Source organism: Solea solea, chromosome 10 (assembly GCF_958295425.1).
Source record: "Solea solea chromosome 10, fSolSol10.1, whole genome shotgun sequence".
Taxonomy (NCBI): domain Eukaryota; kingdom Metazoa; phylum Chordata; class Actinopteri; order Pleuronectiformes; family Soleidae; genus Solea; species Solea solea.
The window spans coordinates 1,897,264-1,924,506 of record NC_081143.1 but is presented as its reverse complement, the minus strand read 5'-3'; the positions used below and the strand labels follow the sequence as shown (position 1 = coordinate 1,924,506).

Genomic DNA, 27,243 nt, shown 5'->3' with positions numbered 1-27,243 from the left:
CATGAACGTTTTTTTCAATAAAGTTTATTAAAAAAAAAAAAAAAAAAGTCCATTCTCCCATAATGCGCAGACGATGACGTATCCCCGCCCCTCCCGACGGGCGGGGCTTGGTGCGGCAGCAGCACAACATCCACAACAGCATCCATCACCTCAGCACGCGCTGTAGTACTGTTACTGTAGTACTGTTACTGTTAGTGTAGTACTACACTGTACTACACAGGACTACAGTAATATCAGAGGACTGAGACACAAGGTGAGTACATGTTTCTGTTCCGTTCCGGTCCGGTCCGGTCTGATCTGATCCAGTCTGGTCTGTATTTATGTGTAACAATCAGATTATACCTATATGTGATCATAATATATATATATACATATATATATATATATGTGTATATATGCGTTCATATATATATATATATATATATATATATAAAAAAAAAATATATATATATATATGATCAGTATCAGATCAGACTCCAGAACCAGAACCTCAGACCAGACAACAATCGGTTTCTCATTTTGTACAAACTTTAGAGGAAAAATGAAAAAATATTTTGTTGCTTATTAAAAATGTTTGTTTGTTCACAGTTTAACACGTTCATCAAAACCAGGTAATCTGATTATCATCTGCAATCTGATTATTTTCTGTAATCTGATTAGCATCTGTAATGTGATTACAAAAGTACCTTCACACTGAATGCAGGGATTTGTCTGAAACGCAGTTCTGACTTGACTCAGTTTATTTTCAGTCTCGTTATTTTGGGTGATGGTGAATCATTAGAATCATTAGAATCAATAGTTGACAGAATGGTTCAGTACTTCAGTCAGGCTAAATTAACTCTCTCTAACTTTGAGCTACAGTTGAACTTTGTTGACTTTGATTTGTCGCACGTTATCGACTCACTTCGACAGTAACTCGTAACCAGAGATAATGCTAATGCTAATATCATGACTCAGGTGTTTTCTAACGTATCTGTGACGATCAGCTTTCTCGTCAAATGAGTAATCTGCATTCAGTGTGATCTGACCCTCATCAGAACCTGATCCTCTGGTCTTCTCCTGATCCAGTTTCCTGGTGTGTTGTGGTTCAGGATGTTTGGGGGCGTGTCTGCTCGTATCCAGAAGAACCGGCTGAAGGCCGGAGGTCTGGGCTCGGTCCAGCATGCAGTCCACTATCTGAACCAGGACTTCCAGGCCCTGAGGGAAGAATGTCTGCAGTCCGGGTCACTGTTCGAGGACCCGATGTTCCCTGCAGAACCACCGTCGCTGGGCTTCAAGGAACTGGGACCCTTCACTGCCAAGACCAGAGGGGTGGAGTGGAAGAGACCATCAGTAAGAACTAAACCATCACTGTGTCAATCATCTTCACATTTAGAGTGTGATTGACAGCTAATAGATGACGTCTGTGAACGTCCTTGTGTGTGTGTGTGTGTGTGTCATACAGACGTGGATTTTGATTGGCTGTTTCAGGAGCTGACAGAGGAGCCTCAGTTTATTGTGGGCGGAGCCACCAGGACTGACATCTGCCAGGGAGCTCTGGGTGAGTGTGTTGGCATCATGGTGAGCATGGTTAGCATAACACTGCAACAACACTGATGAGAACAGGTCTCCTGGCAACAGTTGTCGAGGGGGAGGTCCCTGTAAATCACACACACACACACACACACACACACACAGAGACAAGTCAGAATAGACTCACTGCTGAGTCATGTTCTGACTCGTGCCAGTGTGTGTGTGTGTGTGTGTGTGTGTGTGCTGTTACACGGGAATGTCCTCACCCCACCCACACACTGTTTCCTGTGGGTGGGGCTTCATTTGTTTGTTTCTGCTATGGCTCCACCTACCATACACAGACACACACACACTAACATCCAATCAAAGTGCAGCGAGGAGTCAGCTGAAGACATCACTCACTCACTCACTCACTCATTTACCGGCCCACACACTCACTTGCTCACTCACTCACACACACACACACACACACACACACTCAGTCACTCAGTATTGATCAGATTATTGATCGGCTAATGGATGAAAACAGGAAGTGTTGTTGTTGATTTTAGCTTTTAGCATAGCATTAGTGTCTGAGTGAAACATTAGCAGCTTAATGTTAGTGTTTAGCTTAGCATTAGCGTGTCCCCACAGACCATCAGGCTGATAATGGAGTCAGCTGATCGTCAGCTAACTGTCGCTAACAGCTAACAGTCTGACATTTACTGGAAATGAAGAGAGAGAGAGAGAGACAGAGGGAGAGAGAGACCTGAAGAGAGAGAGAGAGAGAGAGAGACAGATTGACACAGAGGGAGAGAGAGAGGGAGAGAGACAGAAAAGAGAGAGAGAGAGAGACAGGAAGAGAGGGAGAGAGAGACAGGGGGAGGGAGAGAGAGAGACAGGGAGCAGTCTGAACATCAGCTGACTCTGCTTGTTTCTCAGGTGACTGTTGGCTGCTCGCTGCCATCGGCTCGCTCACTCTCAGCGAGCGTCTGCTGCACAGAGTGGTTCCTCACGGTCAGAGCTTTGACCTGCAGTATGCTGGCATCTTTCACTTCCAGGTCAGACTCCGCCCACTCACAGAGACTTTGGCCCTTTAGAGAAGTACGAGAGTACATACTTGCCAAGTACAGTACACAAGTATGATTCTTCAGTTGGAACAGCAGCTACTTCCTTGTTCTACTGTTTGAGTTGCGGCTGGCGCCAAGTGCTGAAGCCTCATTACCACCACCTACAGTGTTGATAAATGAACATATGAAATACTTTTAATAAATGCATAAATATTGTTATTATAAGTATTTAACTTCATTTATTAATTTATTTTTATTAAAATATATAGCACCATGTGGAAAATAGATACAGTATATTACTATAGTATAGTATATAGTATACTGTATATACTGTATATATGTACATATTATATTTAAATACATATACAATACATATACAATGACTGTGTGACTTTAATATAAATCTAAAATTCAAAGTTAAAATAAATAAAACATTAATAATATACAAACTTTCAAACTGTCAGGTCAAAACATTTACATTAAAAACAAAATAACACGTCAACAACAAATCTATAGATCACACCGAGCATCTAAATAACAATAATGACAGAGACATCATTATGTCATCAGGACAGGTCGAGGTAACGCTGCTCTGCGCCGAGCACTGTGAGCCGCGAGCGTCCGCAGAGGCGGAGCTTATAACCTCCGTCAATGTCGCTGCCAAACTATAAATATGTCAGATCTTAAAACACAAACCACATGTTTGAATTCTAAATGATCTTAAAAGTATGGATATTGATTACTTAAGTAAGGGCCATTGATCAAGTTAGAAGAGAGGTCAGAGGTCACTGAACCAAACAACAGAGCATTTAAAAGTGTTGTCCCTCTGTTGTCTTTATCCCTCTGTGTCCTTCTGTTTTTGTCCCTCTGTGTCCTTCTGTCTTTGTCCCTCTGTGTCCTTCTCTCTTTGCCCCTCTGTCTTTGTCTCTCTGTGTCCTTCTGTCTTTATCCCTCTGTCTTTGCCCCTCTGTGTCCTTCTGTCTTTATCCCTCCGTCTTTGTCCTTCTGTCTTTGCCCCTCTGTCTTTGTCCCTCTGTGTCCTTCTGTCTTTATCCCTCTGTCTCTGCCCCTCTGTGTCCTTCTGTCTTTATCCCTCCGTCTTTGTCCTTTTGTCTTTGTCCCTCTGTCTTTGTCTCCGTAGTTCTGGCAGTTCGGGGAGTGGGTGGACGTAGTGGTGGACGACCGTCTGCCGGTAAAAGACGGAGAGCTGATGTTTGTCCACTCAGCTGAAGGCAGCGAGTTCTGGAGCGCTCTGCTGGAGAAGGCCTACGCTAAGTAAGCCTGAGGCTCAGACCACTGGTTATGACCATGTTATGACCACTGGTTAAACAGTGGTTATCTCCATGTTATGTCCACTGGTTAAACAGTGGTTATCTCCATGTTATGACCACTGGTTAAACAGTGGTTATCTCCATGTTATGTCCACTGGTTAAACAGTGGTTATCTCCATGTTATGACCACTGGTTAAACAGTGGTTATCTCCATGTTATGTCCACTGGTTAAACAGTGGTTATGACCATGTTATGTCCACTGGTTAAACAGTGGTTATCTCCATGTTATGTCCACTGGTTAAACAGTGGTTATATCCATGTTATGACCACTGGGTAAACAGTGGTTATCCCCATGTTATGACCACTGGTTAAACAGTGGTTATCTCCATGTTATGTCCACTGGTTAAACAGTGGTTATCTCCATGTTATGACCACTGGTTAAACAGTGGTTATCTCCATGTTATGTCCACTGGTTAAACAGTGGTTATCTCCATGTTATGTCCACTGGTTAAACAGTGGTTATCTCCATGTTATGACCACTGGTTAAACAGTGGTTATCTCCATGTTATGACCACTGGTTAAACAGTGGTTATATCCATGTTATGACCACTGGGTAAACAGTGGTTATCCCCATGTTATGACCACTGGTTAAACAGTGGTTATCTCCATGTTATGTCCACTGGTTAAACAGTGGTTATCTCCATGTTATGTCCACTGGTTAAACAGTGGTTATATCCATGTTATGTCCACTGGTTAAACAGTGGTTATCCCCATGTTATGACCACTGGTTAAACAGTGGTTATCTCCATGTTATGACCACTGGTTAAACAGTGGTTATCTCCATGTTATGTCCACTGGTTAAACAGTGGTTATATCCATGTTATGACCACTGGGTAAACAGTGGTTATCCCCATGTTATGTCCACTGGTTAAACAGTGGTTATCTCCATGTTATGACCACTGGTTAAACAGTGGTTATGACCATGTTATGTCCACTGGTTAAACAGTGGTTATCTCCATGTTATGACCACTGGTTAAACAGTGGTTATGACCATGTTATGTCCACTGGTTAAACAGTGGTTATCTCCATGTTATGTCCACTGGTTAAACAGTGGTTATATCCATGTTATGACCACTGGGTAAACAGTGGTTATCCCCATGTTATGACCACTGGTTAAACAGTGGTTATCTCCATGTTATGTCCACTGGGTAAACAGTGGTTATCCCCATGTTATGACCACTGGTTAAACAGTGGTTATATCCATGTTATGACCACTGGGTAAACAGTGGTTATCCCCATGTTATGACCACTGGTTAAACAGTGGTTATCTCCATGTTATGTCCACTGGTTAAACAGTGGTTATCTCCATGTTATGACCACTGGTTAAACAGTGGTTATCCCCATGTTATGTCCACTGGTTAAACAGTGGTTATGACCATGTTATGAACACTGGTTAAACAGTGGTTATGACCATGTTATGATCACTGGTTAATGAATCCAGTTGGTTGTTGGTAGTTGTTGACCGGCTGTTTCCTGTGTGTCCTGAGGTTGAACGGTTCATACGAGGCCTTGTCCGGCGGCAGCACCACTGAAGGCTTCGAGGATTTCACAGGGGGCGTGGCTGAGATGTATGAGCTGAAGAACGCGCCCAAAGATCTTCATCGAATCATCAGCAAAGCTCTGGACAGAGGATCACTGCTGGGCTGCTCCATCGATGTCAGTAACATCACAGACCTTAGGTCACTAGTTTACTGCCTTAACCAGCAGTCAGAGACCTTAGGTCACTAGTTTACTGCCTTAACAATGGTCAGAGACATTAGGTCACTCGTTTACTGCCTTAACCAGCGGCCAGAGACATTAGGTCACTAGTTTATTGCCTTAACCAGAGGTCAGAGACCTTAGGTCACTAGTTTACTGCCTTAACCAATGGTCAGAGACATTAGGTCACTCGTTTACTGCCTTAACCAGTGGTTAGAGATATTAGGTCACTCGTTTACTGCCTTAACCAGTGGTTAGAGATATTCGGTCACTCGTTTACTGCCTTAACCAGCAGTCACTAGTTTACTGCCTTAACCAGCGGTCAGAGACCTTAGGTCACTAGTTTACTGCCTTAACCAGCAGTCACTAGTTTACTGCCTTAACCAATGGTCAGAGACCTTAGGTCACTAGTTTACTGCCTTAACCAGCAGTCAGAGACCTTAGGTCACTAGATTACTGCCTTAACCTGTGGTCACTAGTTTACTGCCTTAACCAGCGGTCAGAGACCTTAGGTCACTTGATTACTGCCTTAAACAGCAGTCACTTGATTACTGCCTTATCCAGCAGTCACTAGTTTACTGCCTTAACCAATGTTCAGAGATGTTAGGTCACTCGTTTACTGCCTTAACCAGCAGTCAGAGACCATAGGTCACTAGATTACTGCCTTAACCAGTGGTCACTTGTTTACTGCCTTAACCAATGGTCAGAGATGTTAGGTCACTAGTTTACTGCCTTAACCAGCAGTCAGAGACCTTAGGTCACTAGATTACTGCCTTAACCAATGGTCAGAGAGCTTAGGTCACTAGATTACTGCCTTAACCAATGGTCAGAGATGTTAGCTCACTAGATTACTGCCTTAACCAGCGGTCACTAGTTTACTGCCTTAATCAATAGTCAGAGACCTTAGGTCCCTAGTTTGTTGCCTTAACCAGTGGTCAGAGATGTTAGCTCACTAGATTACTGCCTTAACCAGCAGTCAGAGACCTTAGGTCACTAGATTACTGCCTGCAGCTGATGGTCCTCTCTGTGTCCTTCATCCTCAGATCAGCAGCGCCTTCGACATGGAGGCAGTGACTTTCAAGAAGCTGGTAAAAGGCCACGCCTACTCAGTGACTGGACTCAGACAGGTGAGCTCCGCCCCTGTCCATCACCCCTGACGGTGACTCAGCATCTCTGTGTTTGACCCATGACGCTTGTCTTCTGAGCAGGTGGAGTACCGCGGGCGCCAGGAGCGTCTAATCCGGATCAGGAACCCGTGGGGTCAGGTGGAATGGACTGGAGCCTGGAGTGACAGGTGAGCTGTGATGAGGGTGCGTGGCTGTGGGTGTGGTGAGCTGTGATGAGGGGGCGTGACCACGTGTTTCGCTGTGACAGCTCCTCAGAGTGGAACGACATGGACTCAGCGGAGAAGGACGAGATGATGTGTAAGATGGAGGATGGCGAGTTCTGGTGAGTTTGAGGACTAGCGTGAGGTTACTGATGATGAAGATGATGAAGATGAGGATGTGTGTGTATGTGTGTGGGTGTCAGGATGTCGTTCCAGGAGTTCCTGCGTCAGTTCTCCAGGTTGGAGATCTGTAACCTGACACCTGACGCTCTCAGTCAGGACTCCACCAGCTTCTGGACGACCGTAATGTTTGAGGGCGCCTGGAGGCGGGGCAGCACCGCGGGCGGCTGCAGGAACCACCCCAGTGAGAAAGAGGGGGCGGGGTCCAATATAACATATGTTTTTATTTATTTAAAATAGTTTTTTATTGAGTTTTCAAAAAACTGTAGTGAGAAAAAAAAGACAAAACAGTTGAAATAGACAGAACTAATAGACACAATTGCATGAATGCCATACATGGATATCATCTCCAGTGTGCTTTGTATATAATATACATACATACATACTTCATAGACATTTTTTTTGTTTCAGTTTGTTATCTTATCAATAGTCAACCCATGTGCAGATACATGCAAAAAAAAAACAAAAAAAGCCGACCTGTGATTGTTGTTGTTGAGATGACCTGACCTGAGGTAACCTCTGACCTCTGACATGATGATGATGGTGACAGGTGACGACAGCCTGAATTCATTTCCCACAATGCCTCTGTGCAGACACATTCTGGATCAACCCTCAGTATAAGATCTCTCTGCTGGAAGAGGACGACGACCCTGAGGACGACGAGGACGCCTGCAGCCTCCTGGTGGCGCTGATGCAGAAAGACCGCCGCCGCTTCCGTCGCCATGGAGACGACACACATACCATCGGCTTCGCTGTCTATGAGGTCAGTTACGATGTTCTGTTATGACTCCCTGACAACCATCTTACACACATCAGTCTCCATGGTAACCCCCTCACACACCATGGTAACCCTCTAAGTCTCCATGGTAACAGCATACCAGCCTGCTCTCACAGTGTTGTGACTCTTCTTATTCTTCTCTGGTGTTCACAGCTTCCTGAAGAGGTGAGTTTGGCCACGCCCTCTTCATAAACACCGTCCACCTTTATTTACCTTCAGCTCCTCACAGTCCATGTGTCCGTCAGTACCGAGGTGGTCCCAGCGTCCACATGAAGAAGGACTTCTTCCTGCGTCGCTCCTCCTGCGCTCGCTCTGAGACCTTCATCAACCTAAGAGAGGTGAGCGCCAGGATCCGCCTCCCGCCGGGCGAGTACCTGATCGTTCCGTCGACCTTTGAGCCGTCGAAGGAGGCCGACTTCGTCCTGAGGGTTTTCACGGAGAAACAGGCGGAGACCGGGTGAGTGTGTGGATCAGAGCCGGCTCAGAACCACAGGGAGGTTCTGTGTGGTCAGTGTGTGAATCTGTGTGTGTCTGTGCAGGGAGATGGACGACGACGTGGAGGCGACCTTTGACCTGGAGGTAAAACTTTATTTAAACAGGCAGTAGTGAGGTGTACATGTGACCTTTGAACCCCCCCCCCCCCCCCCCTTCTCTGCAGGAGGAAATTTCAGAGAGCGACATCGACGATTCCTTCAGGTCCATGTTTGCTCAGCTGTCTGGAGACGTGAGTCTTTTCTGCTGAGTCATCACAAGAGATGGTTATTAATTATGTTTTCTGTCGAGTCATCACAAGAGATGGTTCTCTATGATGTTTTCTGCTGAGTCATCACAAGAGATGGTTATTAATTATGTTTTCTGCTGAGTCATCACAAGAGATGGTTATTAATTATGTTTTTCTGCCGAGTCATCACAAGAGATGGTTCTTTATGACGTTCTTTCTGCTGAGTCATCTTATCTCTCATCAGGACATGGAGATCTCAGTGCGAGAACTCAGGACCATCCTGAACCGAGTTGTTTCCAAACGTGAGTTCGGATGGTTCCTCATCTGTGTGTGTGTGTGTGTGTGTGTGCGCGCGTGTGTGTGCACGTGTGTCCGCGTGTGTGTGCGCGTGTGTGTGCGCGTGTGTGCGCGGGTGTGTGCGCGTGTGTGTGCGTGTGTGAATGATGATTCAACGATTTCTCCTGTCTGCAGACAGAGACCTGCAGACAGACGGGTTCAGTATGGAGTCGTGCAGAGCAATGATCGGCCTCATGGACGTATCCTCACATGCTTCTCTAGAACCTCATGTTCTTCACCTGTTCACTTGACCTTTGACCTTGACTCCACCCCAGAAGGACGGCAGCGCTCGCCTTGGACTGCTCGAGTTCCAGATTCTCTGGAACAAGATCAGGAAGTGGTTGGTGAGTCAGAAGCACCTGAGCTCACCTGAGCATTAGAGCACACAGGTCAAAGGTCAAAGGTCAGACTGTTTCTTCTTCTCTCAGGGAATCTTCAGAGAGTTCGACCTGGATAAATCTGGATGCATGAGTTCCTACGAGATGCGTCTGGCGCTGGAAAATGGCGGTAACGTTAACCGTGTGAACCTGAGCGGGTGACTGTGTGTCACCTGTGACCTTTGACCCGTGTGTGTCTCTCCCCACAGGCTTTAAACTGAACAACAAGCTGTTCCAGACGCTGGTCGCTCGCTACGCCGACAACGAGATCATCGACTTTGACAACTTCACCTGCTGCCTGGTCAAACTGGAGGTCATGTTCAGTGAGTGATGAACACATGAATGACATCATCACCATCACCATCATCATCATTATCAACTCACAACCAAACCTCAGTCTGACATTTTATGTTTAAAAATGTTTGACATGATTCAAAAAATTAATCATTCATTCACACCTGGTTCAGACGCTCATTCATATTCATCCTCACTCATTAATATTCACCCTCAGTCATTCATATTCATGAACGCACCTCCATGTTTACAGAGGTCTTCCAGGAGCTAAACAAAGACGGGACAGGAACAATCGAGGTCAACATCACCGAGGTATGTAAACTGTTTCAGAACCTGGTTGGAATCAGATCAGAACCAGGTCCAGGTCCACTGATGTCTCCCTGTCTCCTCAGTGGCTGCTGTTGACCATGTGTGGATGAAGTCACTTCCTGACCAGACAGGAAGTACAACGCCATGGCAACAACCAATCAGAGCAGAGCTGCAGTTACTATACTATACACTGTTAACTCTGCTGCTGCTGCATCTACTCTCAGATAGAGGGCGCTACAGCTCACGCACACATTATGGCCTATGCTTTTATTTATTGATTGATTGATTGATTGATGGATGAGACAGATCTCAGGGTTTCATTTTGTTTACAGGTGAAGATGCGTTAAACTAACTGCTAAAAATCATGGAAACAATAAACATTTACACTTTAAAGGAGACAAAACTGAGTTTGTGTTTGATTTGAACTGAACACACACACACACTGACCTTTTGTGAGGGAAGACTGACACTGACTGACAGATTAACACAGCCTGACACAGATTGACACAGATTGACAGATTAACACAGCCTGACACAGATTGACACAGACTGACAGATTAACACAGACTGACACAAACTGACACAAACTGATGGATTGACACAGACTGACAGATTAACACAGACTGACACAGATTGACAGACAGACACAGATTGACACAGACTGACACAAACTGACAGATTGACACAGACTGACAGATTGACAGACAGACACAGATTGACACAGACTGACAGATTGACACAGACTGACACAAATTGACAACAGAAAACAGAGCAGAAAGAGATGATTCTGATTGTATTTTTACAATTTTATCGACAATTTTATCTCATAATTTCGATTTATTCTCATGATTATCACTTTTTATCTCATAATTAGAGGTGAAGCAAAGACTGACTCAAGTGGGTATGAGAAAACTGACAGTTAAAATAGTGGTATAATAATAATAATAATAATTAAATAACCCAAAAGGTTGCATTTAATCTATTCAGGACTAGACAAAAATATTTTGAGTCCGGGGATAATGTGGGAAAGTTGCTTACCAGTTATATATAACAGGGAGTTGGCCACCACAATTCCTGCTGTTAGGGGGGGACTTGCTTACTACAACGATGGACATTAATCGGGCTTTTAAAGATTTCTATAGAATGTTATATAATTTTTATGGAACCATTAGGGCTTCCTCAACTAACAGACGACACACAGACGAGGGATCTTCTAGATGCAGATATTACTGTTGAGGAGATTAAGGGGGTTATCAAGGCTCCACCTTCAAAGAAAGCTCTGGGACCTGACAGCTTTACGGGGGATTTTTTCCAAGTGCTTTCTGGTACTTACGAGTCTGATATGGAGCAACTGTAACGAAACAATTTCCTTCGGGATAATAAAAGTATTCTGATTCTGATTGATTCTTTGTGACAGAGCTAGCTTCTCCTTTGCTAGAGGTATACCGGAAGCCGACTCTGAGGCAGGCCCTCATCAGTCTGGTTCCTAAGAAGGGTAAAGACTTGGTTGTTTGCAAGAATTATCATCCTATTTCATTAATGCAAATAGATGTTAAAATGATCTCAAAAATCTTGTAACAAAAAGTGTAATTACATCCCTGATCCATGTTGATCAAGTGAGCTTCATTCGCCGGTCATAGCTCCTCAGATAATATGAGATGCCTAATTGATGTCATGTGGTTGCTGGCTGATACTCGATGTCCCTTGACGCTGAAACGGCGTTTGACATGGCTGAATTGGGGATTCTATTTTAGATGTTAGAGAAATTTGGATTTGGTGATACCTTCATAAAATGGATTCATGTATTGAACAGGTGCCCAGGAGCGGCGGTACAGATTTATGGGGTTGTTTCGGATTATTTTAGGTTGGGTAGGGGAACCAGACTCCGACCCCAGCAGGTCTGTGCCGTGTCTTCTTGGAATCATAGACTCGTTTTCAAAATATAGAACAAGCAGTGGTGGGCCCTCTATTACCATGCAGGTTTTGTCTTCTAAACTAACTAACAGAGCAAAGAATTTATCTCAAAATTACGATTTTTACTTAAAATGTACAACTTTTTATCTCACAAATGTGACTTTGTATACCTCTTTCACAGGCGAAAACGGGCTTCCATTTCCACCAAAGTAATTCATATAAAAGAATCAGCTGATTATAACAATAATACAATTGTTTATTTTCTGATGACGTCATTAAATAATACAACATTGGTCAATGACATTGACCATAAACAGTCATTGGTCAGTTCCTGGTTCCTCTCAGTCCCGGTTCTTGTCCAGCGGGCCCAGCAGAACCGCCTGCGCCTCCAGCAGCGTCGTGTCGCTCCGGGCTCCCAGGAAGCGGCCGGTCAGCTCCAGGTCCTGCAGCCGCAGCCGGACTCTGCTGCCCCGCTGCAGCGTCTCTGCTCCGTCCGCCGGCCGCCGGCACACGCAGTGGAACTTCCCGCCGAAGTCGATGTATAGGTCCTCGTGCAGGACGTGGAAGATCCTCCCGACCACTACTCGGTCCTTGGCCGGTCCCATCTGAATCAGCGGGGACCGACGAAGCAGCGAGGCGAAGCTGTCATCCTGACCCGAGGAGGAGGCTCTCGGGGCGGCCGCGGAGTCCGCCGCCTCCCGCCGGAGCTCCGACTGCAGGTCGAAGGCGGCAGCGAAGCCGGATCTGGGTCTGTCTGCGGCGGGCTGGTCGCTGCCGGAGGCCGCGGAGTCTGAGCTGAAGCTGCGGAGGGAGAACCGGCGTCCACATCGGGAAACTGCCGTCCACAGCGCCGCCATGTTGTCCGTGAGCCGCACGAGCAGGACGGAGCCAGTCAGTAACTTCCGGTACAATTTACCATCACAGCGGCATCTGGCGTCCAATGGACGCAAGACGTCACAAAAAGTATTTCTTTTAATGTTGATATTTGTCATTTGTATGTGCCGCTCTTTGCCCTGGAAGTGTCTCGGGATTAAATAAAGTTTCTGAATATAAATCTGATTTGTTATTATTGTAATTAATATCCCTATTACTGCTGCTACTGCTAGTGTTATTAAATAAACGTATTGAAATACGGTTACATTACAGAAGTGAAGAAAGAAACATATTGCATTAGTGAACAAACAGAGCAAAAACAGGAGAAATAAAACTTTGCCAGGGTAGCTGATGAGTTATTAAAAAGAGAAAGAAAAGGAGGACCAAACATTGACAGTCTTAATTGCTTTTTTGTTGTTAGAGCCAGAAGTCAAAGAAATATAATGTACAACTTCATGGGTAAAAGGGACAAAATTAGGTTTTTTACCACTGAACTTACATTTATGGATATGGAATTTTGCCAACAGAATCAATAAGTTTATAACAAAGTACACATTCTCTCTATTTTGAGTTCTATAAAAGCAAAATACCACATTCTCCCATAATAAAATAAAGTCTTTATAAATATTGTCAATGATGAATCTGCTGAAGTTTTGCCAAAATGATCTGGTGTGTGAACAATACCAAAAGAGGTGTAAAACAGTTTCTGAGTGATTTTCACAAAAGGAACAGTTGTATTTATGTCTCTTTTAAATTTTAGGAATCAACCAAACTTTTTTCCAATCAAAGTTGTTCACAAATCTGTTCCAATAATAAACAACGTTTGGAATAGAAACAATTTCTTTTTGAAACAAGGCACAAATGTTCTTATTATTTCGGGGAAGTCTAGAAAAACAGATCTTTCCAACAGGTGATTCAGCCACAGCAGGGAGGGAGGGAGACAGTAGTGGGAGGAGTTCTTCCAGTATCTCTGAAAAGCATTAAAGTGCCTGATGGAATGGCATCAAATACGATTGCAAATTCTCGAGGCGTAACTGGAATATTGTATGTTAAAAGAAACTCTCTATAAGACAAAAGCCGCCCCTCTCCATTCAATAGCTGGCACACCAGCAGAATTTGATTCTGTACCCAGTTCTCAAAGAAAAGTGACTTGTTTTTATATAAAATATCTCTGTTATTCCAAATCAGATACCTGTGAGGTGAGAAATTGTGTTTATAAATGAGAGACCATGCTAAGAGGACCTGCTTAGGAAAATTGGACAGTTTAACAGGGAGTTTGTCCACATTGTAATTGCAGTTCAAAATAAAGCTCAGACCACCAAAGCGAGAGAATATATAGTGGGGAATAAAGTTCCAAATTGAGACAGGGTTTTTAAGGAAATGCTTGGCCCAATTTATTTTAAAAGCATTGTTTAGTGTATTAAAGTCCAAAAAGTTAAGCCCACCAGATTCATAATTATTCATAATAACACTTTTTCTGATATAATGTGTACGTTTCTTCCAGATGAAGTCAAAAAGCATCCTATCAATATCTCTACAAATCTTAACATCCAGGTGTAGAGAGAGAGCTGCGATATCCCTTCAGCCTTGGTAAGTAACACTCTGCCTTTTAGAGACAAATCCCTTTGCAGCCGCTGATTCAATTTGTTTTGAGTTTTTTTAATGATTGGAGAAAAATTTGAGGGACATCTCATTTTCTGATCTTTGGAGATAAGAATACCCAGGTATGTAACTTCTTCCTTGATCGGAATGTTGCAAATAGTTTGTATATTACAATCTTTTAAAGGTAACAATTCACATTTATTTATATTTAGATACAGACCAGATGCCTTTGAAAAGTGGTCAATTACATGAATGGCGACAGGTATCTGGCCAGCATTTTTTAAAAAGATTGTGGTGTCATCAGCAAGCTGACTGATGTGTTATTAAATAAACCTCATTTGTTTAGGCAGCGGGATGACGTAGGATGACGTAGGGCCCCTGGCGGAGGAGTTAAGAGGAAGTGTGGATGCGCATGCGCTGAGCTGACTTACGTGTGTTTCTAAGATGGAGGTGTATGTGAACTTCGCGAGGCTCCGCAGTTCGTCGGTGTTTCCAGACGGTTCTGTGGTCAAAGATGTTCTCACCCGGTTCGTCCAGCTGCAGGTGAGACACGGAGACACAGGGGGACACAGAGAGACGGGTAAAGTGAGCCGTACCGAGCGCAAGTGTCTCTGTTAGCCGACGAGCTAACGTTAGCTAACAACAGAGGAGTAAACACGTTTGTTAGGCGTTAGTTTAACTCTGTGATACTCACTCAGTTAGTTTAACTCGGTGATACTCAGTTAGTTTAACTCTGTGATACTCACTCAGTTAGTTTAACTTGGTGATACTCAGTTAGTTTAACTCTACTCTGTGATACTCACTCAGTTTAACTCGGTGATACTCACTCAGTTAGTTTAACTCTGTGATACTCACTCAGTTAGTTTAACTTGGTGATACTCAGTTAGTTTAACTTGGCGCTAACCACTCAGTCACGTGATCATTGGTGTTGTCGGTTAATATAAGTTAACATAGATCTAAATAACTCCAGTAGATGACAGTGTTGTAACAGACTGCCGATAATTCCCCACATAATAAGAATTAGTATTTAATTAAACTTAACATGTATGAAACTGTAAATAATTTGAGAAACAAATGTTTAAAATCAACACATTTACATAGAAATATGTAAGAAACTTAATTGTGTGTGTGAACAGGGCGTGTCCTATGAGGACTTCTACGTCATCAGAAATGGTCGAAGGTCAGATCTGGAGGATCCTGTGCAGCATGGAGCTGTCTATCACCTGCAGCCCCGTCTCTGTGGAGGGAAGGGAGGTGAGTCCAGGGAAAACACTGATCCTGCTTTATGATCAGCTGTTTGAACTCTGACCCTGACTCTGTGTGTGTGTGTGTCAGGGTTTGGCTCCATGCTGCGAGCTCTCGGTGCTCAGATCGAGAAGACGACAAACCGTGAAGCGTGCAGAGACCTGAGTGGACGCCGCCTCCGAGACGTCAACCACGAGAAAGAGTGAGTTTTGTAAACCACTCACTCATTTTGTCAAGTGTTTGAAATCCTTTGTTCAGATTGACCTCAGTGACACAAAGTGACCACACGAGGCAGCAGAGGACCAGCAGCTGCTGTGTCTCCACCAGCTAAAATCACTGATTTTCTCTGAGGTTTGGTGTGGGGACTCTTCTTCTGTGGGTATTAAGCCGTATCTCTTCTTCTTCTTCTGTGGTGTGTGTGCAGGATGGCAGACTGGCTGAAGAAGCAGGCGGAGCGTGAGGCAGAGAAGGAGCAGCGGCGCGTCGAGCGTCTGCAGAGGAAACTGTCTGAACCCAAACATCAGTTCACTGACCCTCAGTATCAACGTCAGTGTCACGACCTTTCAGAGAGACTGGAGGAGTCTGTGCTCAAAGGTACACACACACGTCCATGATGTGACCTCAGCTCTTGACTGCCACTCAGACTACAGCCCTGGTGATGTCTGTGGGCGGAGCATGACCTCCCGTGTGTGTGTGTGTGTGTGTGTCAGGTCTGCAGGCGTCCTCTAGTGGACAGGTGAAGGTGGACGAGGCGAGTGCAGCAAAGAGACCAAACCAGGTTCAGAGCGGTCCACAGGTGAAGAAGAAGAAGACAGAGGCGGCGGCCGTTTTCTGGTCAGTCTGGGTTTCTTCTTCTGTGTTTTTTTTTTTTTTGTCGGTGATGGAGGGTTTGGTTTTTGAATCTGTCGTCATGGTTACAGGGCGGGTCTGGACGAGCTGAGCTCAGAGGACGACGATGACGAGTCCCCGTCAACGTCCTCTCGCTGTGACCTGGTTACCATGGAGACTCAGATGGAGGAGGTGGAGCCTGACCAGAGCAGCAGGTAGAGTCCAGATCCACTGAGTCAAGACCCAGGTTATATTCCTTTATTTCCACCCATTAAATACATTTGTCTCTTCTAGGTCATCTCCTGCAGAGTCCACATCCTCTGTGGACCAGGAGCAGAACCCTGCAGAGTCCACATCCTCTGTGGACCAGGAGCAGAACCCTGCAGAGTCCACATCCTCTGTGAACCAGGAGCAGAACCCTGCAGAGTCCACATCTGCTGAGGACCAGAACCCTGCAGAATCCACATCCTCCGAGGACCAGAACCCTGCAGAGTCCACATCCTCCGAGGACCAGAACCCTGCAGAGTCCACATCCTCCGAGGACCAGAACCCTGCAGAGTCCACATCCTCCGAGGACCAGAACCCTGCAGAGTCTCAGCAGCAGGTCAGTTTTGAGGGGCATTTAAACTCTTCAGGTCACAGTTGTTAAGTTATTTTTTGAGAAATTATGAAAAACAAGTTTAAAAGTTTGAGGAAACACAAACAAACTTTTATTTATTGGATCAGTTTAAATGGGCGTGTCACTCATGTGTTGTTGCTCCTCCTCCTCAGTCTGTGCTGGACGCGTCCATGGTGTCAGTGGACGCAGCGTCATCCGTCCAGCAGCTGGAATCTCTGGGTCTGGACGTCCTAAAGAAGGAACTCATGTCTCGGGGGTTAAAGTGCGGGGGAACGTTATCAGAACGCGCCGCCCGTCTCTTCTCAGTCAGAGGTCTAAGGCCAGACCAAGTGGACCCGGCGCTGCTCGCCAAACCTGGCAAGAGCAGGAGGAAGTGAAGAGGTCAGAGGTCAGACCATCCCGAGCTGTGTCACAGACTCTTAAGTTTTTGTTTTTATTTTTTTTTTAAATATGACGTCATCATTAAGTAGCAGCAAAGCATGATGGGAGGAGGCGTGGTCAGAAGCCAGGGTTCCAGGAAGTGACCTGCGGTCTCTCCACGTTCTCAAAGCAGACGATGACATCACCGGGTCTGAAGTCCACGTCCTCGCCCTCGTCCGTCGACAGGCCACATTCCATTCCCGCTTTCACCGTAGGAACCACGTCTCTGTGGTGACGCAGCGCCAGCACACTACCTGCAGGGGGCGCACTGTTAAAATCTAGCCATGTTACTGAGCACACACAGGGTCCAGGACTCATTCTGGTCCTGGTCTCACTCACCCTCCCAGATGGCGTCCTGTCCTCGGATCAGTCTGAACTTGTGTTTCTGGTCCAGCAGACCTTTGTGGACCTGACACCCAGCCACAGGAACCTTCTTCTTCCCCACAGAGACCTCGAACACCGCACATACGCTGGCCTCACCTGGACCAGCAGGGGGCGACAGGTGAGACGGGAGTTTGGCAGATAAACACGTTCAGCTGTGACTCTGCGTCTTCACTCACCGATCACGTTCTGTGAGCGGAGCGGCTCAAGTTTCCCGCTCAGCTCGTCCTTCAGCTCGTCCACCAGTCTGTAAATGATGTTGTGGAGACGCAGGGGGACGCCGTGCCTCGCTGCTAGCTGCAGTGCTGCCCTGCTGGCCGTCACGTTAAAAGCATAGATGGAGCCTGGAGAGTTCGACATGATCAATAATCACGTTGTATTTTTGTTGAATAAACTTGTTTTCAAACTTTGTCTCATGAAGTTGTTATGAGTTTTTAAGATAACTTGACGCCATCAAACCACCAGGTGTCTCACTGAGCGCTGTACCTGCGAATGTTTCCGCTAACTTGACGTCGCTTTCGGAAACTTCTCCGATGCCGAAGTGGATGACGTGGAGCTCACACTGCTGCTGAGCGTCGTAACTGTCCAGGATGTTCAAAATGGCTTCCACTGACCCATCCACGTCACCTGCAGGTCAATTTTATTCAGTTTCATCATCACAAACATCATCATTGAGCAGAGAAAAGAAGAAATCTGACAGAACCAAAGATGAGCAGCATCTGCCTCGACCGGTTGGGGTGAAAGGAAAAATGGACAGGAGAGATCAAAGAGATTTACAACAATTATATCAACTTATACGTTTATACAGAACAGTAACTGATGACATGTTTATACAACTATGAGGTTATTTAGAGAGGAAGAGAAAGAACAAGGTTAATGACAAAGTCATATTCATACCCTGAGTGTGACAGAGTGCAGTCTAGGTCTATAGCAGCATAACTAAGACATGGTCCAGGTTTCCCTGAACCAGCTCTAACTATAAGCTTGTTAAAGGGGACATATTATGCAAAATCAACTTTTTAATCATTTCAATACCTATATTTGGGACTCTGGAGAAAAAGAATACTCAGTCATGTTTTCGTGGTCCCCCTTAGTGTAAGTATAGGCGATAAAACACACCATGTTGAATTCCCTGCGGGGTACCCCTGAGCAAGGTACCCAACTCCCAATGCTCCCCGGGCGCTACTCAGTGTGGCAGCCCACTGCTCCTAATTCTAGGATGGGTCAAAATGCAGAGGAATACTTTCCCTAAGGGGATTAATAAAATTTAAACTTTGAACGTATTAATAGACACAGTCTCTATGGGCTTTTTAATTGGCGACTGCTCGAAAAGAAGCACAGCAGCACACCAGTTTCACCGAAACAGAGAATTCCACCAGAAAACTCAAAGAAGAAGAAGAAGAAACAAAGAGAAAACTCAGTAGTATCCAGTTGGATGCTACTCAGAAAACTAGAAACTAGCTAACCCTATATGAAGGAAAAACAGAGGAACCTTTAAAACATCATCCATGGAAGTAAGTGTTCATATGCTTAATATATTGAATAATATTCATGTTAAAGCCGAGCTGTGGTTTATTTACTTTTTGCTAAATTAAAATATCGGCCTCTTCTATATATAATAATAATTAGCCGCACTTTAGCTTCATGCATGGTAGTGAGTGAGACTTAACCTGTTCATAATAATTATGAACAAATGTGTTCTCTGGAGCTGAAGTGTAGGTGTAAGTTACACCGTGTAACTGGAGTGACTGGGGTTTAGGAAAGCACTACAGAAGCGTTCTTCCCAACATTTATTGGTTTTCGGTCTTTTATTACAATTTTAAGTTATACCGAACCTTCAACATCTTAATAAATAGTTACTTTAATGTCATAATTTTACAACAATGGTTTTTATTTTTTGAACAGTAATTACTGTTGTAAGTTTATTTCTCTACATAAAGTTAAAAAAATTAAATCTAAAATAAAAAGGTGTTGCGGCAGCTGGATACTATTGGCTGAGGGAGCTAATGCTATGTGGTCCGCACCGACTACAGGGGACTGGCTAACTGACTTAGCTTCTAATGTGTGAAGCAGAGTTTCTTCCTCACTAAGCCTCGCCTCCATCTGAGCTAACAAGCTACACTTATTAGAAATGTCTTTATCGCTAAAGGAGGCAGAGGAGTAAAGAGGACTCACTAAATGCATTAATGGCCTGTTTGAAGATTTTCAGTCAGGTTTTAGATTAAACCATAGCACAGAAACAGCACTAGTTAAAGTTAGTAACGATCTTCTCTTGGCTTCAGATAATGGTCTAGTTTCTTTACTTGTCCTGTTAGATCTTAGTGCTGCATTTGACACCATTGATCATAATATTCTACTGCAGAGATTGGAGCAGACTCTTGGGATCACAGGTGCTGCCCTCTGCTGGTTTAAATCATACTAATCTGATAGATTCCAGTTTGTTCACGTTAATGATAAAGCCTCACTACAAACTAAAGTTAATTGTGGAGTTCCACAAGGCTCAGTGCTTGGGCCTATACTTTTTACCTTATATATGCTTCCTCTAGGGAACATTATTAGGAAGCACAACATACACTTTCATTGTTATGCAGAGGACACACAGCTATATTTATCAATGAGGCCGGATGAAATAAATCAGGTTGTTCAACTCCATGAATGTCTCAGAGACATTAAGTCCTGGATGACCTGTAACTTTCTACTTTTAAACTTTTATACTCGGCCCTAAACACCTCAGAGAAAAACTTTCTGATCACATTGTCACTTTAGATGACATCACCATGGCTTCCAGTTCCACTGTGAGGAACCTTGGAGTTACTTTTGACCAGGAAATGTCATTTGATTCACACATAAAACTCATTTCCAGAACAGCCTTCTTCCACCTGCGGAACATTATGAAAATTAGAAACATTCTGTCTTTACAGGATGCTGAAAAACTAGTTCATGCTTTTGTTACATCTAGATTAGATTACTGTAACTCCTTATTATCAGGATGTTCCAACAAGTCTGTTAGAACCCTTCAGTTCATTCAAAATGCTGCAGCACGAGTTCTGACAGGAACTAGAAAGAGAGACCATATAACTCCAGTGTTAGCTTCTCTACACTGGCTCCCCGTACAGTTTAGAATTCAATTTAAAATCCTCCTCCTCACGTACAAAGCACTTAATGGTCACGCCCCTTCATACCTGAAAGACCTAGTCTTACCTTATCACCCTAACAGACCACTTAGGTCACAAAATACAGGTTTACTTGTGGTTCCCAGAGTCTGTAAGAGCAGAATGGGAGGCAGAGCCTTTAGTTACCAGGCTCCTCCTCTCCTGTGGAACCAGCTCCCAATGACAGTTCGGGAGGCAGAGCCTCTCTCTGTATTTAAAGTTAGACTTCAAACTTTCCTTTTTGATAAAGCTTATAGTTAGAGCTGGTTCAGGGAAACCTGGACCAGCTCTTAGTTCTGCTGCTATAGACCTAGACTGCTGGGGGATTTTCCTGTGGTGCACGCACATTCACTCTCTCACACTCAGAGTATGAATATGACTTTTTATATGTCATTAACCTTGTCTCTTTCTCTCCCTAGTTTATGTCCTCCCTTCCTTCCCTCTCTCTCTCTCTCTCTCTGTATTCTCATCTTGCAGGTTGCAGGATCCAGATCCAGTTTTCGAGGCTATCCATATCATACATATCATCACCATTATTATTGTGCTATAATTAATAGTCGATATCATTGACTGTATAAACTTGTAACTTGATACAGTTGTTGTGTTTCTGCTCCTGGTCTCTCTCTCTCTTCTGTCTCTACCTCATCTCCCTCTTGTCCTTTCTCTCCCCCTCCTCTCCTCTGTCCCCCATTTTCCTTTCACCCCGACCGGTCGAGGCAGATGCTGCACATGTGTGAGTCTGGTTCTGTCAGAGATTTCTTATTCTGTTAAGAGGGAGTGTTGTCTCTCCACTGATGCCTAGTGTTTGCTCATTGTGTGAACTGTTGTGTTTCTCTGCTCTCCTTGATGTTGTCTATGTACAGAGACCTAAGATCATGTATGTTATGATTTAGCGCTATACAAATAAAATTGAATTGAAATTGAATTAAACACAAGAGAGATGGAGAGAGAGAGAAGCATCACTGCTAAGCTAACTTGTTACGCTAACAAAAACCACCGTACATGAATCTACGTGAAAGACAGAGTTTAAGCAAAAGTATTCACCACTTTTAGTTAATTGATAGTAACAGTGGATAGATAATCACAGAAAGTGCAGGAGACACAGGAAGTGGCACAATACGTCCTTGCGAGGTCAGGTGAGTTTGGACCAATCAGAGCTCAGTTTCATACCTTTGATGATGAGCGCCATCTGCAGTTTCTCGTCCTGCGTCTTCTCACTCGGCTTGACGAAGGGCTTGTTCTTGTTTGCGTGGTAGAGTGCCACCTTCCTCTTTCTCCAGCTCAGGTGAGAAAACTCCGCCCTCTCCTTCCTGTATGACTCCAGGTGCTGCTGCTGCTTCAGCTCGATGGCACTAAGCTCCTCCTCCATCTTCTGCTGCTCTTCCTCACTGCTCCTCCACGTCACCACCTCCCGTGCTCGCTGCTGCTCGACCACATGATAAAACACGAAAAACAGTCAAAAATACGACAAAACGTGGCAACTTAAAAAATGTTAAATGTTTTGATTAAAAAGACTTGTGAGGTCAAAGGTCAGCAGGTTTCTGACCTCAGACTCCACCTCCAGGATGACCTCTCCAGCAGAGGGCGCCTCCTTCCACCCAACCACCTCCACAGCACAGCTTGGCCCCGCCTCTTTCACCGCCTGCCCGTTTTCGTCAAACAGGAGACGAACTTTGGCCCAAGTCTTTCCCGCCACGAGGACGCAACCTCGCTTCAGTGTCCCCCGCTGGACAAGAGCCGTCGTTACAGGGCTGAGGACAAAGACACAAACGCGTTAATGTGAGTGACCCTGGTTCTCTGATGAGGTCACATGATTCTCACCCGATGCCTTTGTCGGTGCGGCTCTCGATGATCACGCCCTCCACGTAGCCGCTGGGTTCCGCTTTGAGCTCCATGACCTCAGCTAACGCCACTGTGGCCTCGGTCAGAAGTCGCAGGTTGTCTCCCTGGCAACGACATGACAGGAAACCTTACGGTCAGCTAAGGTCCCGACCTCCAACCGCCCCCCGCCCCCCGCCCCCCCGGTGTGTGCGCTCTGACCTTCAAAGCAGACACGTGAATGGCCTGAACGTCGCCGCCGAACTCCTCGCAGACGACGTCGTGAGCGAGCAGCTCCCGTTTTACTCTCTGAGGGTCGGCGTGAAGTTTGTCGCATTTATTCACCGCCACAATCATCGGGACTGAAAGGACAACAGAGGAGTGAGAAGAGAGTAGGACAGAGCGGCAGTGACAGACAGGGGGCGCTCTCTGACCGTTAGCTCTCTTGGCGTGCTGAATGGACTCGAGCGTCTGGTTCATGACGCCGTCGTCTGCCGCCACCACCAGGATGACTATGTCAGTGACGCTGGCTCCCCGGGCTCTCATGGAGGAGAAGGCGGCGTGACCAGGTGTGTCCAGGAAGGTGACCTTCTCACCTGAGGGCAGCTGCACTGTAAAAACACATCAATAACTTTATCGGTAACATTGACATAAACAGTGTCAAACAAACCAATAATCAATAACAAACAGGAAGCTGACGACAGCCAATCAAATCATGGAAGCACATTTAAAGGTACAGTGTGTAAAAAGTGTGTAGCCTTCAGTCAGCACTGAGTTTTTCAAACACGCTGATCCTAACTGCAGCTTTGTACGAGCCATTTTCTATCATCTATATTGCTTTTAATCTTAAAGCTCTTTGGTCAACCACGGTTGTTTTAAATGTGTCGATAAAGTTGTTTCAAACCTAGAAAAGCTCCGATGTGCTGTGTGATTCCTCCGGCCTCCGTGGACACCAGCTGACTCTTCCGCAGACTGTCCAGCAGAGTCGTCTTCCCGTGGTCCACATGACCCATGATGGTCACCACTGGGGGGCGGGGCTTCAGGCTGCTGGGATCAGCTGGTGGCCTGTGGAGGTCAGAGGTCACATGATCATGAAAATGATTCAACATTTACAGAGCGAACGACGGCTGTGATTGGTCAGTCTGTAGTCGTGCTGTAAGTGGTCAGTCTGTAGCCGTGCAGTGATTGGTCGGTCTGTAAGTGGTCGATCTGTAGCCGTGCTGTGATTGGTCGGTCTGTAGCCGTGCTGTGATTGGTCGGTCTGTAAGTGGTCGATCTGTAGCCGTGCTGTGATTGGTCGGTCTGTAAGTGGTCGATCTGTAGCCGTGCTGTGATTGGTCGGTCTGTAGCCGTTCTGTAAGTGGTCGGTCTGTAGCCGTGCTGTGATTGGTCGGTCTGTAGCCGTGCTGCGATTGGTCCGTCTGTAGCCGTGCTGTGATTGGTCGGTCTGTAGTCATGCTGTGATTGGTCGGTCTGTAGTTGTGCAGTGATTGGTCAGTCTGTAGGCGTGCTTTGATTGGTCAGTCTGTAGTCATGCTGTGATTGGTCAGTCTGTAGTCGTGCTGTAAGTGGTCAGTCTGTAGCCGTGCTGTAAGTGGTCAGTCTGTAGCCGTGCTGTGATTGGTCGGTCTGTAGTCATGCTGTGATTGGTCGGTCTGTAGCCATACTGTGATTGGTCGGTCTGTGGTCATGCTGTGATTGGTCGGTCTGTAGTTGTGCAGTGATTGGACAGTCTGTAGGCGTGCTTTGATTGGTCGGTCTGTAGTCATGCTGTGATTGGTCGGTCTGTAGTCGTGCTGTAAGTGGTCAGTCTGTAGCTGTGCTGTGATTGGTCAGTCTGTAGTGGTGCTGTGATTGATCGGTCTGTAAGTGGTCGATCTGTAGCTGTGCTGTGATTGGTCGGTCTGTAAGTGGTCGGTCTGTAGTCATGCTGTGATTGGTCGATCTGTAGCCGTGCTGTAAGTGGTCAGTCTGTAGCCGTGCTGTGATTGGTCGGTCTGTAGTCATGCTGTGATTGGTCGGTCTGTAGCCGTGCTGTGATTGATCGGTCTGTAGTCATGCTGTGATTGGTCGGTCTGTAGTTGTGCTGTGATTGGTCGGTCTGTAGTCGTGCTGTAAGTGGTCAGTCTGTAGTCATGCTGTAAGTGGTCAGTCTGTAGCCGTGCTGTGATTGGTCAGTCTGTAGCGGTGCTGTAAGTGGTCGGTCTGTAGCGGTGCTGTGATTGGTCGGTCTGTAGCCGTGCTGTGATTGGTCAGTCTGTAGTTATTGGTCGGTCTGTGGCTGTGCTGTGATTGGTCGGTCTGTAGCCGTGCTGTGATTGGTCAGTCTGTAGTTATTGGTCGGTCTGTGGCTGTGCTGTGATTGGTCGGTCTGTAATAGTGCTGTGATTAGTCGGTTTGTAGCCGTGCTGTGATTGATCGGTCTGTAGTCGTGCTGTGATTGATCGGTCTGTAGTCGTGCTGTGATTGATCGGTCTGTAGTCGTGCTGTAAGTGGTCAGTCTGTAGCCGTGCTGTGATTGGTCGGTCTGTAGCCGTGCTGTGATCGGTCGGTCTGTAGTGGTGCTGTGATTGATCGGTCTGTAGTGATTGGTCGGTCTGTAGTCATGCTGTGATTGATCGTCTGTAATCGTGCTGTGATTGGCGGGTCTGTAGTCGTGCTGTGATTGGTCGGTCTGTAGCCGTGCTGTGATTGGTCAGTCTGTAGTTATTGGTCGGTCTGTGGCTGTGCTGTGATTGGTCGGTCTGTAATCGTGCTGTGATTGATCGGTCTATAGTGATTGGTCGGTCTGTAGTCGTGCTGTGATTGGTTGGTCTATAGTGATTGGTCGGTGTGTAGCCGTGCTGTGATTGGTCGGTCTGTAGTCGTGCTGTGATTGGTTGGTCTGTAGCGGTGCTGTGATTGGTCGGTCTGTAGTCGTGCTTTGATTGGTCGGTCTGTAGTCATGCTGTGATTGGTCGCTCTGTAGTCGTGCTTTGATTGATCGGTCTATAGTGATTGGTCGGTGTGTAGCCGTGCTGTGATTGGTCGGTCTGTAGTCGTGCTGTGATTGGTTGGTCTGTAGTGATTGGTCGGTCTGTAGTCGTGCTGTGATTGATCGGTCTATAGTGATTGGTCGGTGTGTAGCCGTGCTGTGATTGGTCGGTCTGTAGTCGTGCTGTGATTGGTTGGTCTGTAGTGATTGGTCGGTCTGTAGTCGTGCTGTGATTGATCGGTCTGTGTGGGACTTCCTGTCCCTGCTACCTCATGTGGACGTCCCTGTTGGTCCTCTCTCTGCTCGTGCTCAGATTGGTCCATCTGAACTTCATCCCTGATCTTGTCACAACCTCTTTGATCCACTTCTCCGACAGAACCGAGTCCGAATCCAGAGAGTCCACGTCCATCGCGGTGTTCATCAGAGCCTCGAACACGTGATCTGGAATTCAAAACAACTTTATTGATGTGGCCCCACACAGACAGCATCTGTGTCTCTGTCCTGATTGGTTCTCACCACAGTCTCTGTTCATTGCTGCAGCGAGAGACGACACCGTCATTCTTTGACTGATCTCCACTTCCTGTTTGTCCACTTTAGGTTTGACCTTAGGACACCTCTGCTCTTTCTTATGACCTTTGACCTGCAGACACGTCACAGCTCGTTTCCTGACAACTCAACGTAAACACACAAAGTCTGATATAATAATAATATTATTTTTTTATTCATTGTTTATCTTTGTTGCTGTCCTACTGTCCTGCTTTCCACAAAACAATAAACAGTTCAAAAGCCCAGACACAAATGTCTCCTGTGTTTCATGTCACATGTGAGGGAGACAACGACACAGGTCCAGACTCTGGACTGAGACACAGGTGCTCACTCACCTGTTTGGAGGCCAACTTTCTGTTCTGACCACAGCTGAGCAGGGGGGCGCAACTCTGAGATGGACACAGGAAGCCATTGAACAAAACAGAGTCTGCGTGGACGAGACGTCGCGCCGCTCGCACCACAGAAGACATTACCAACATAACTGTAGAGGGACATAGAAGGGGGCGGAGTCACAGAGAGACACATACAGGAAGACAGACAGAGAGACGGCAGGAGACAAAACAATAATGACGTCAGTCCTTAAACGCATCTTATGGAACAACACGTGAGTCACGTGACTGCAGCGCTGCGTTCACGGACTCATGGCGTCACTATAACGTTCTGATTCAAACAAACACGAACAGTTCACGCTTCGTTCAAAACACAAAGTAAAAAAAAAACAGCCACGCGCCGTTCAGCATCATAGTCTCATGACATCATGTAGGAGCAGATTACCTTGAGTTGTCACGTGTCACAGAGACGTTTGTCTCGTCTCTCAGCTTATCTTCATCGTCTCACAGGGAGCCGCCATGACACTTCACGGACTGAGCGGAAGCGGAAGCCAGAGCCGCGGCGGCTGCGGCCGCCGTCGCCGTCCTGCGGTGCGGGGCAGAACTACACCTTTTTCCGTTTGGTCATCA

The 27,243-nt window shown here is 45.8% G+C and overlaps 4 protein-coding genes across 7 annotated transcripts; 2 read left to right on the top strand and 2 right to left on the bottom strand.

The window, feature by feature from the left end:
- The first annotated feature begins 107 nt into the window (after positions 1-107).
- Positions 108-10,893, top strand: LOC131467408 (calpain-1 catalytic subunit-like). 3 transcript variants are annotated; one of them, XM_058641301.1, is made up of 23 exons: positions 108-253; positions 589-611; positions 1,092-1,332; positions 1,471-1,540; positions 2,434-2,552; positions 3,703-3,836; positions 5,380-5,548; positions 6,634-6,717; positions 6,799-6,884; positions 6,965-7,039; positions 7,121-7,281; positions 7,691-7,860; positions 8,029-8,040; positions 8,121-8,332; positions 8,415-8,454; positions 8,534-8,599; positions 8,841-8,898; positions 9,068-9,132; positions 9,208-9,276; positions 9,361-9,439; positions 9,519-9,632; positions 9,857-9,915; positions 9,996-10,893. In XM_058641301.1, the coding sequence occupies exons 3-23, from the start codon at positions 1,093-1,095 to the stop codon at positions 10,020-10,022; spliced, it is 2,109 nt and encodes a 702-aa protein (XP_058497284.1). In that variant the 5' UTR covers positions 108-253; positions 589-611; position 1,092; the 3' UTR covers positions 10,023-10,893. The 3 variants fall into 3 exon arrangements, with proteins under 3 accessions (XP_058497284.1, XP_058497283.1, XP_058497285.1); XM_058641300.1 differs by having other exon boundaries at positions 1,069-1,332; XM_058641302.1 differs by lacking the exon at positions 589-611.
- A 1,168-nt stretch (positions 10,894-12,061) lies between these two features.
- On the bottom strand, positions 12,062-12,847 carry mrps28 (mitochondrial ribosomal protein S28). The gene has a single exon (XM_058640926.1). It carries the CDS (start codon positions 12,816-12,818, stop codon positions 12,168-12,170), a length of 651 nt encoding a protein of 216 aa, XP_058496909.1. The 5' UTR covers positions 12,819-12,847; the 3' UTR covers positions 12,062-12,167.
- Positions 12,848-14,707: 1,860 nt separating this feature from the next.
- Positions 14,708-18,205, top strand: sde2 (SDE2 telomere maintenance homolog (S. pombe)). Its single transcript, XM_058639950.1, has 8 exons — positions 14,708-14,844; positions 15,438-15,555; positions 15,637-15,748; positions 15,971-16,140; positions 16,257-16,380; positions 16,467-16,589; positions 16,669-16,978; positions 17,146-18,205. The coding sequence occupies exons 1-8, from the start codon at positions 14,746-14,748 to the stop codon at positions 17,368-17,370; spliced, it is 1,281 nt and encodes a 426-aa protein (XP_058495933.1). The 5' UTR covers positions 14,708-14,745; the 3' UTR covers positions 17,371-18,205.
- Positions 17,061-27,159, bottom strand: mtif2 (mitochondrial translational initiation factor 2). Of its 2 annotated transcripts, XM_058639948.1 has the most exons (14): positions 27,059-27,159; positions 26,620-26,765; positions 26,255-26,403; positions 26,008-26,179; positions 23,669-23,829; positions 23,199-23,375; positions 22,987-23,126; positions 22,768-22,892; positions 22,493-22,697; positions 22,117-22,369; positions 18,281-18,421; positions 17,974-18,138; positions 17,753-17,893; positions 17,061-17,667 (listed from the first exon to the last, which is right to left on the bottom strand). In XM_058639948.1, exons 2-14 carry the CDS (start codon positions 26,694-26,696, stop codon positions 17,492-17,494), a joined length of 2,082 nt encoding a protein of 693 aa, XP_058495931.1. In that variant the 5' UTR covers positions 26,697-26,765; positions 27,059-27,159; the 3' UTR covers positions 17,061-17,491. The 2 variants fall into 2 exon arrangements, with proteins under 2 accessions (XP_058495931.1, XP_058495932.1); XM_058639949.1 differs by lacking the exon at positions 27,059-27,159 and having other exon boundaries at positions 26,255-26,378; positions 26,620-26,756.
- Between the last annotated feature and the right edge of the window lie 84 nt (positions 27,160-27,243).

Coding starts and splice junctions, on each gene's coding strand:
- LOC131467408 (XM_058641302.1), top strand. CDS start 1,093: ATGTTTGGGGGCGTGTCTGCTCGTATCCAGAAGAACCGGCTGAAGGCC. Junction 1,541..2,433: donor CATCTGCCAGGGAGCTCTGG/GTGAGTGTGTTG, acceptor CTTGTTTCTCAG/GTGACTGTTGGCTGCTCGCT. Junction 9,916..9,995: donor TCGAGGTCAACATCACCGAG/GTATGTAAACTG, acceptor CTGTCTCCTCAG/TGGCTGCTGTTGACCATGTG.
- mrps28 (XM_058640926.1), bottom strand. CDS start 12,818: ATGACAAATATCAACATTAAAAGAAATACTTTTTGTGACGTCTTGCGT.
- sde2 (XM_058639950.1), top strand. CDS start 14,746: ATGGAGGTGTATGTGAACTTCGCGAGGCTCCGCAGTTCGTCGGTGTTT. Junction 15,749..15,970: donor GACGTCAACCACGAGAAAGA/GTGAGTTTTGTA, acceptor GTGTGTGTGCAG/GATGGCAGACTGGCTGAAGA. Junction 16,381..16,466: donor GAGGCGGCGGCCGTTTTCTG/GTCAGTCTGGGT, acceptor TCATGGTTACAG/GGCGGGTCTGGACGAGCTGA.
- mtif2 (XM_058639949.1), bottom strand. CDS start 26,754: ATGTCTTCTGTGGTGCGAGCGGCGCGACGTCTCGTCCACGCAGACTCT. Junction 26,180..26,254: donor AGCAATGAACAGAGACTGTG/GTGAGAACCAAT, acceptor TTTGAATTCCAG/ATCACGTGTTCGAGGCTCTG. Junction 22,698..22,767: donor CGCACCGACAAAGGCATCGG/GTGAGAATCATG, acceptor CTTTGTCCTCAG/CCCTGTAACGACGGCTCTTG.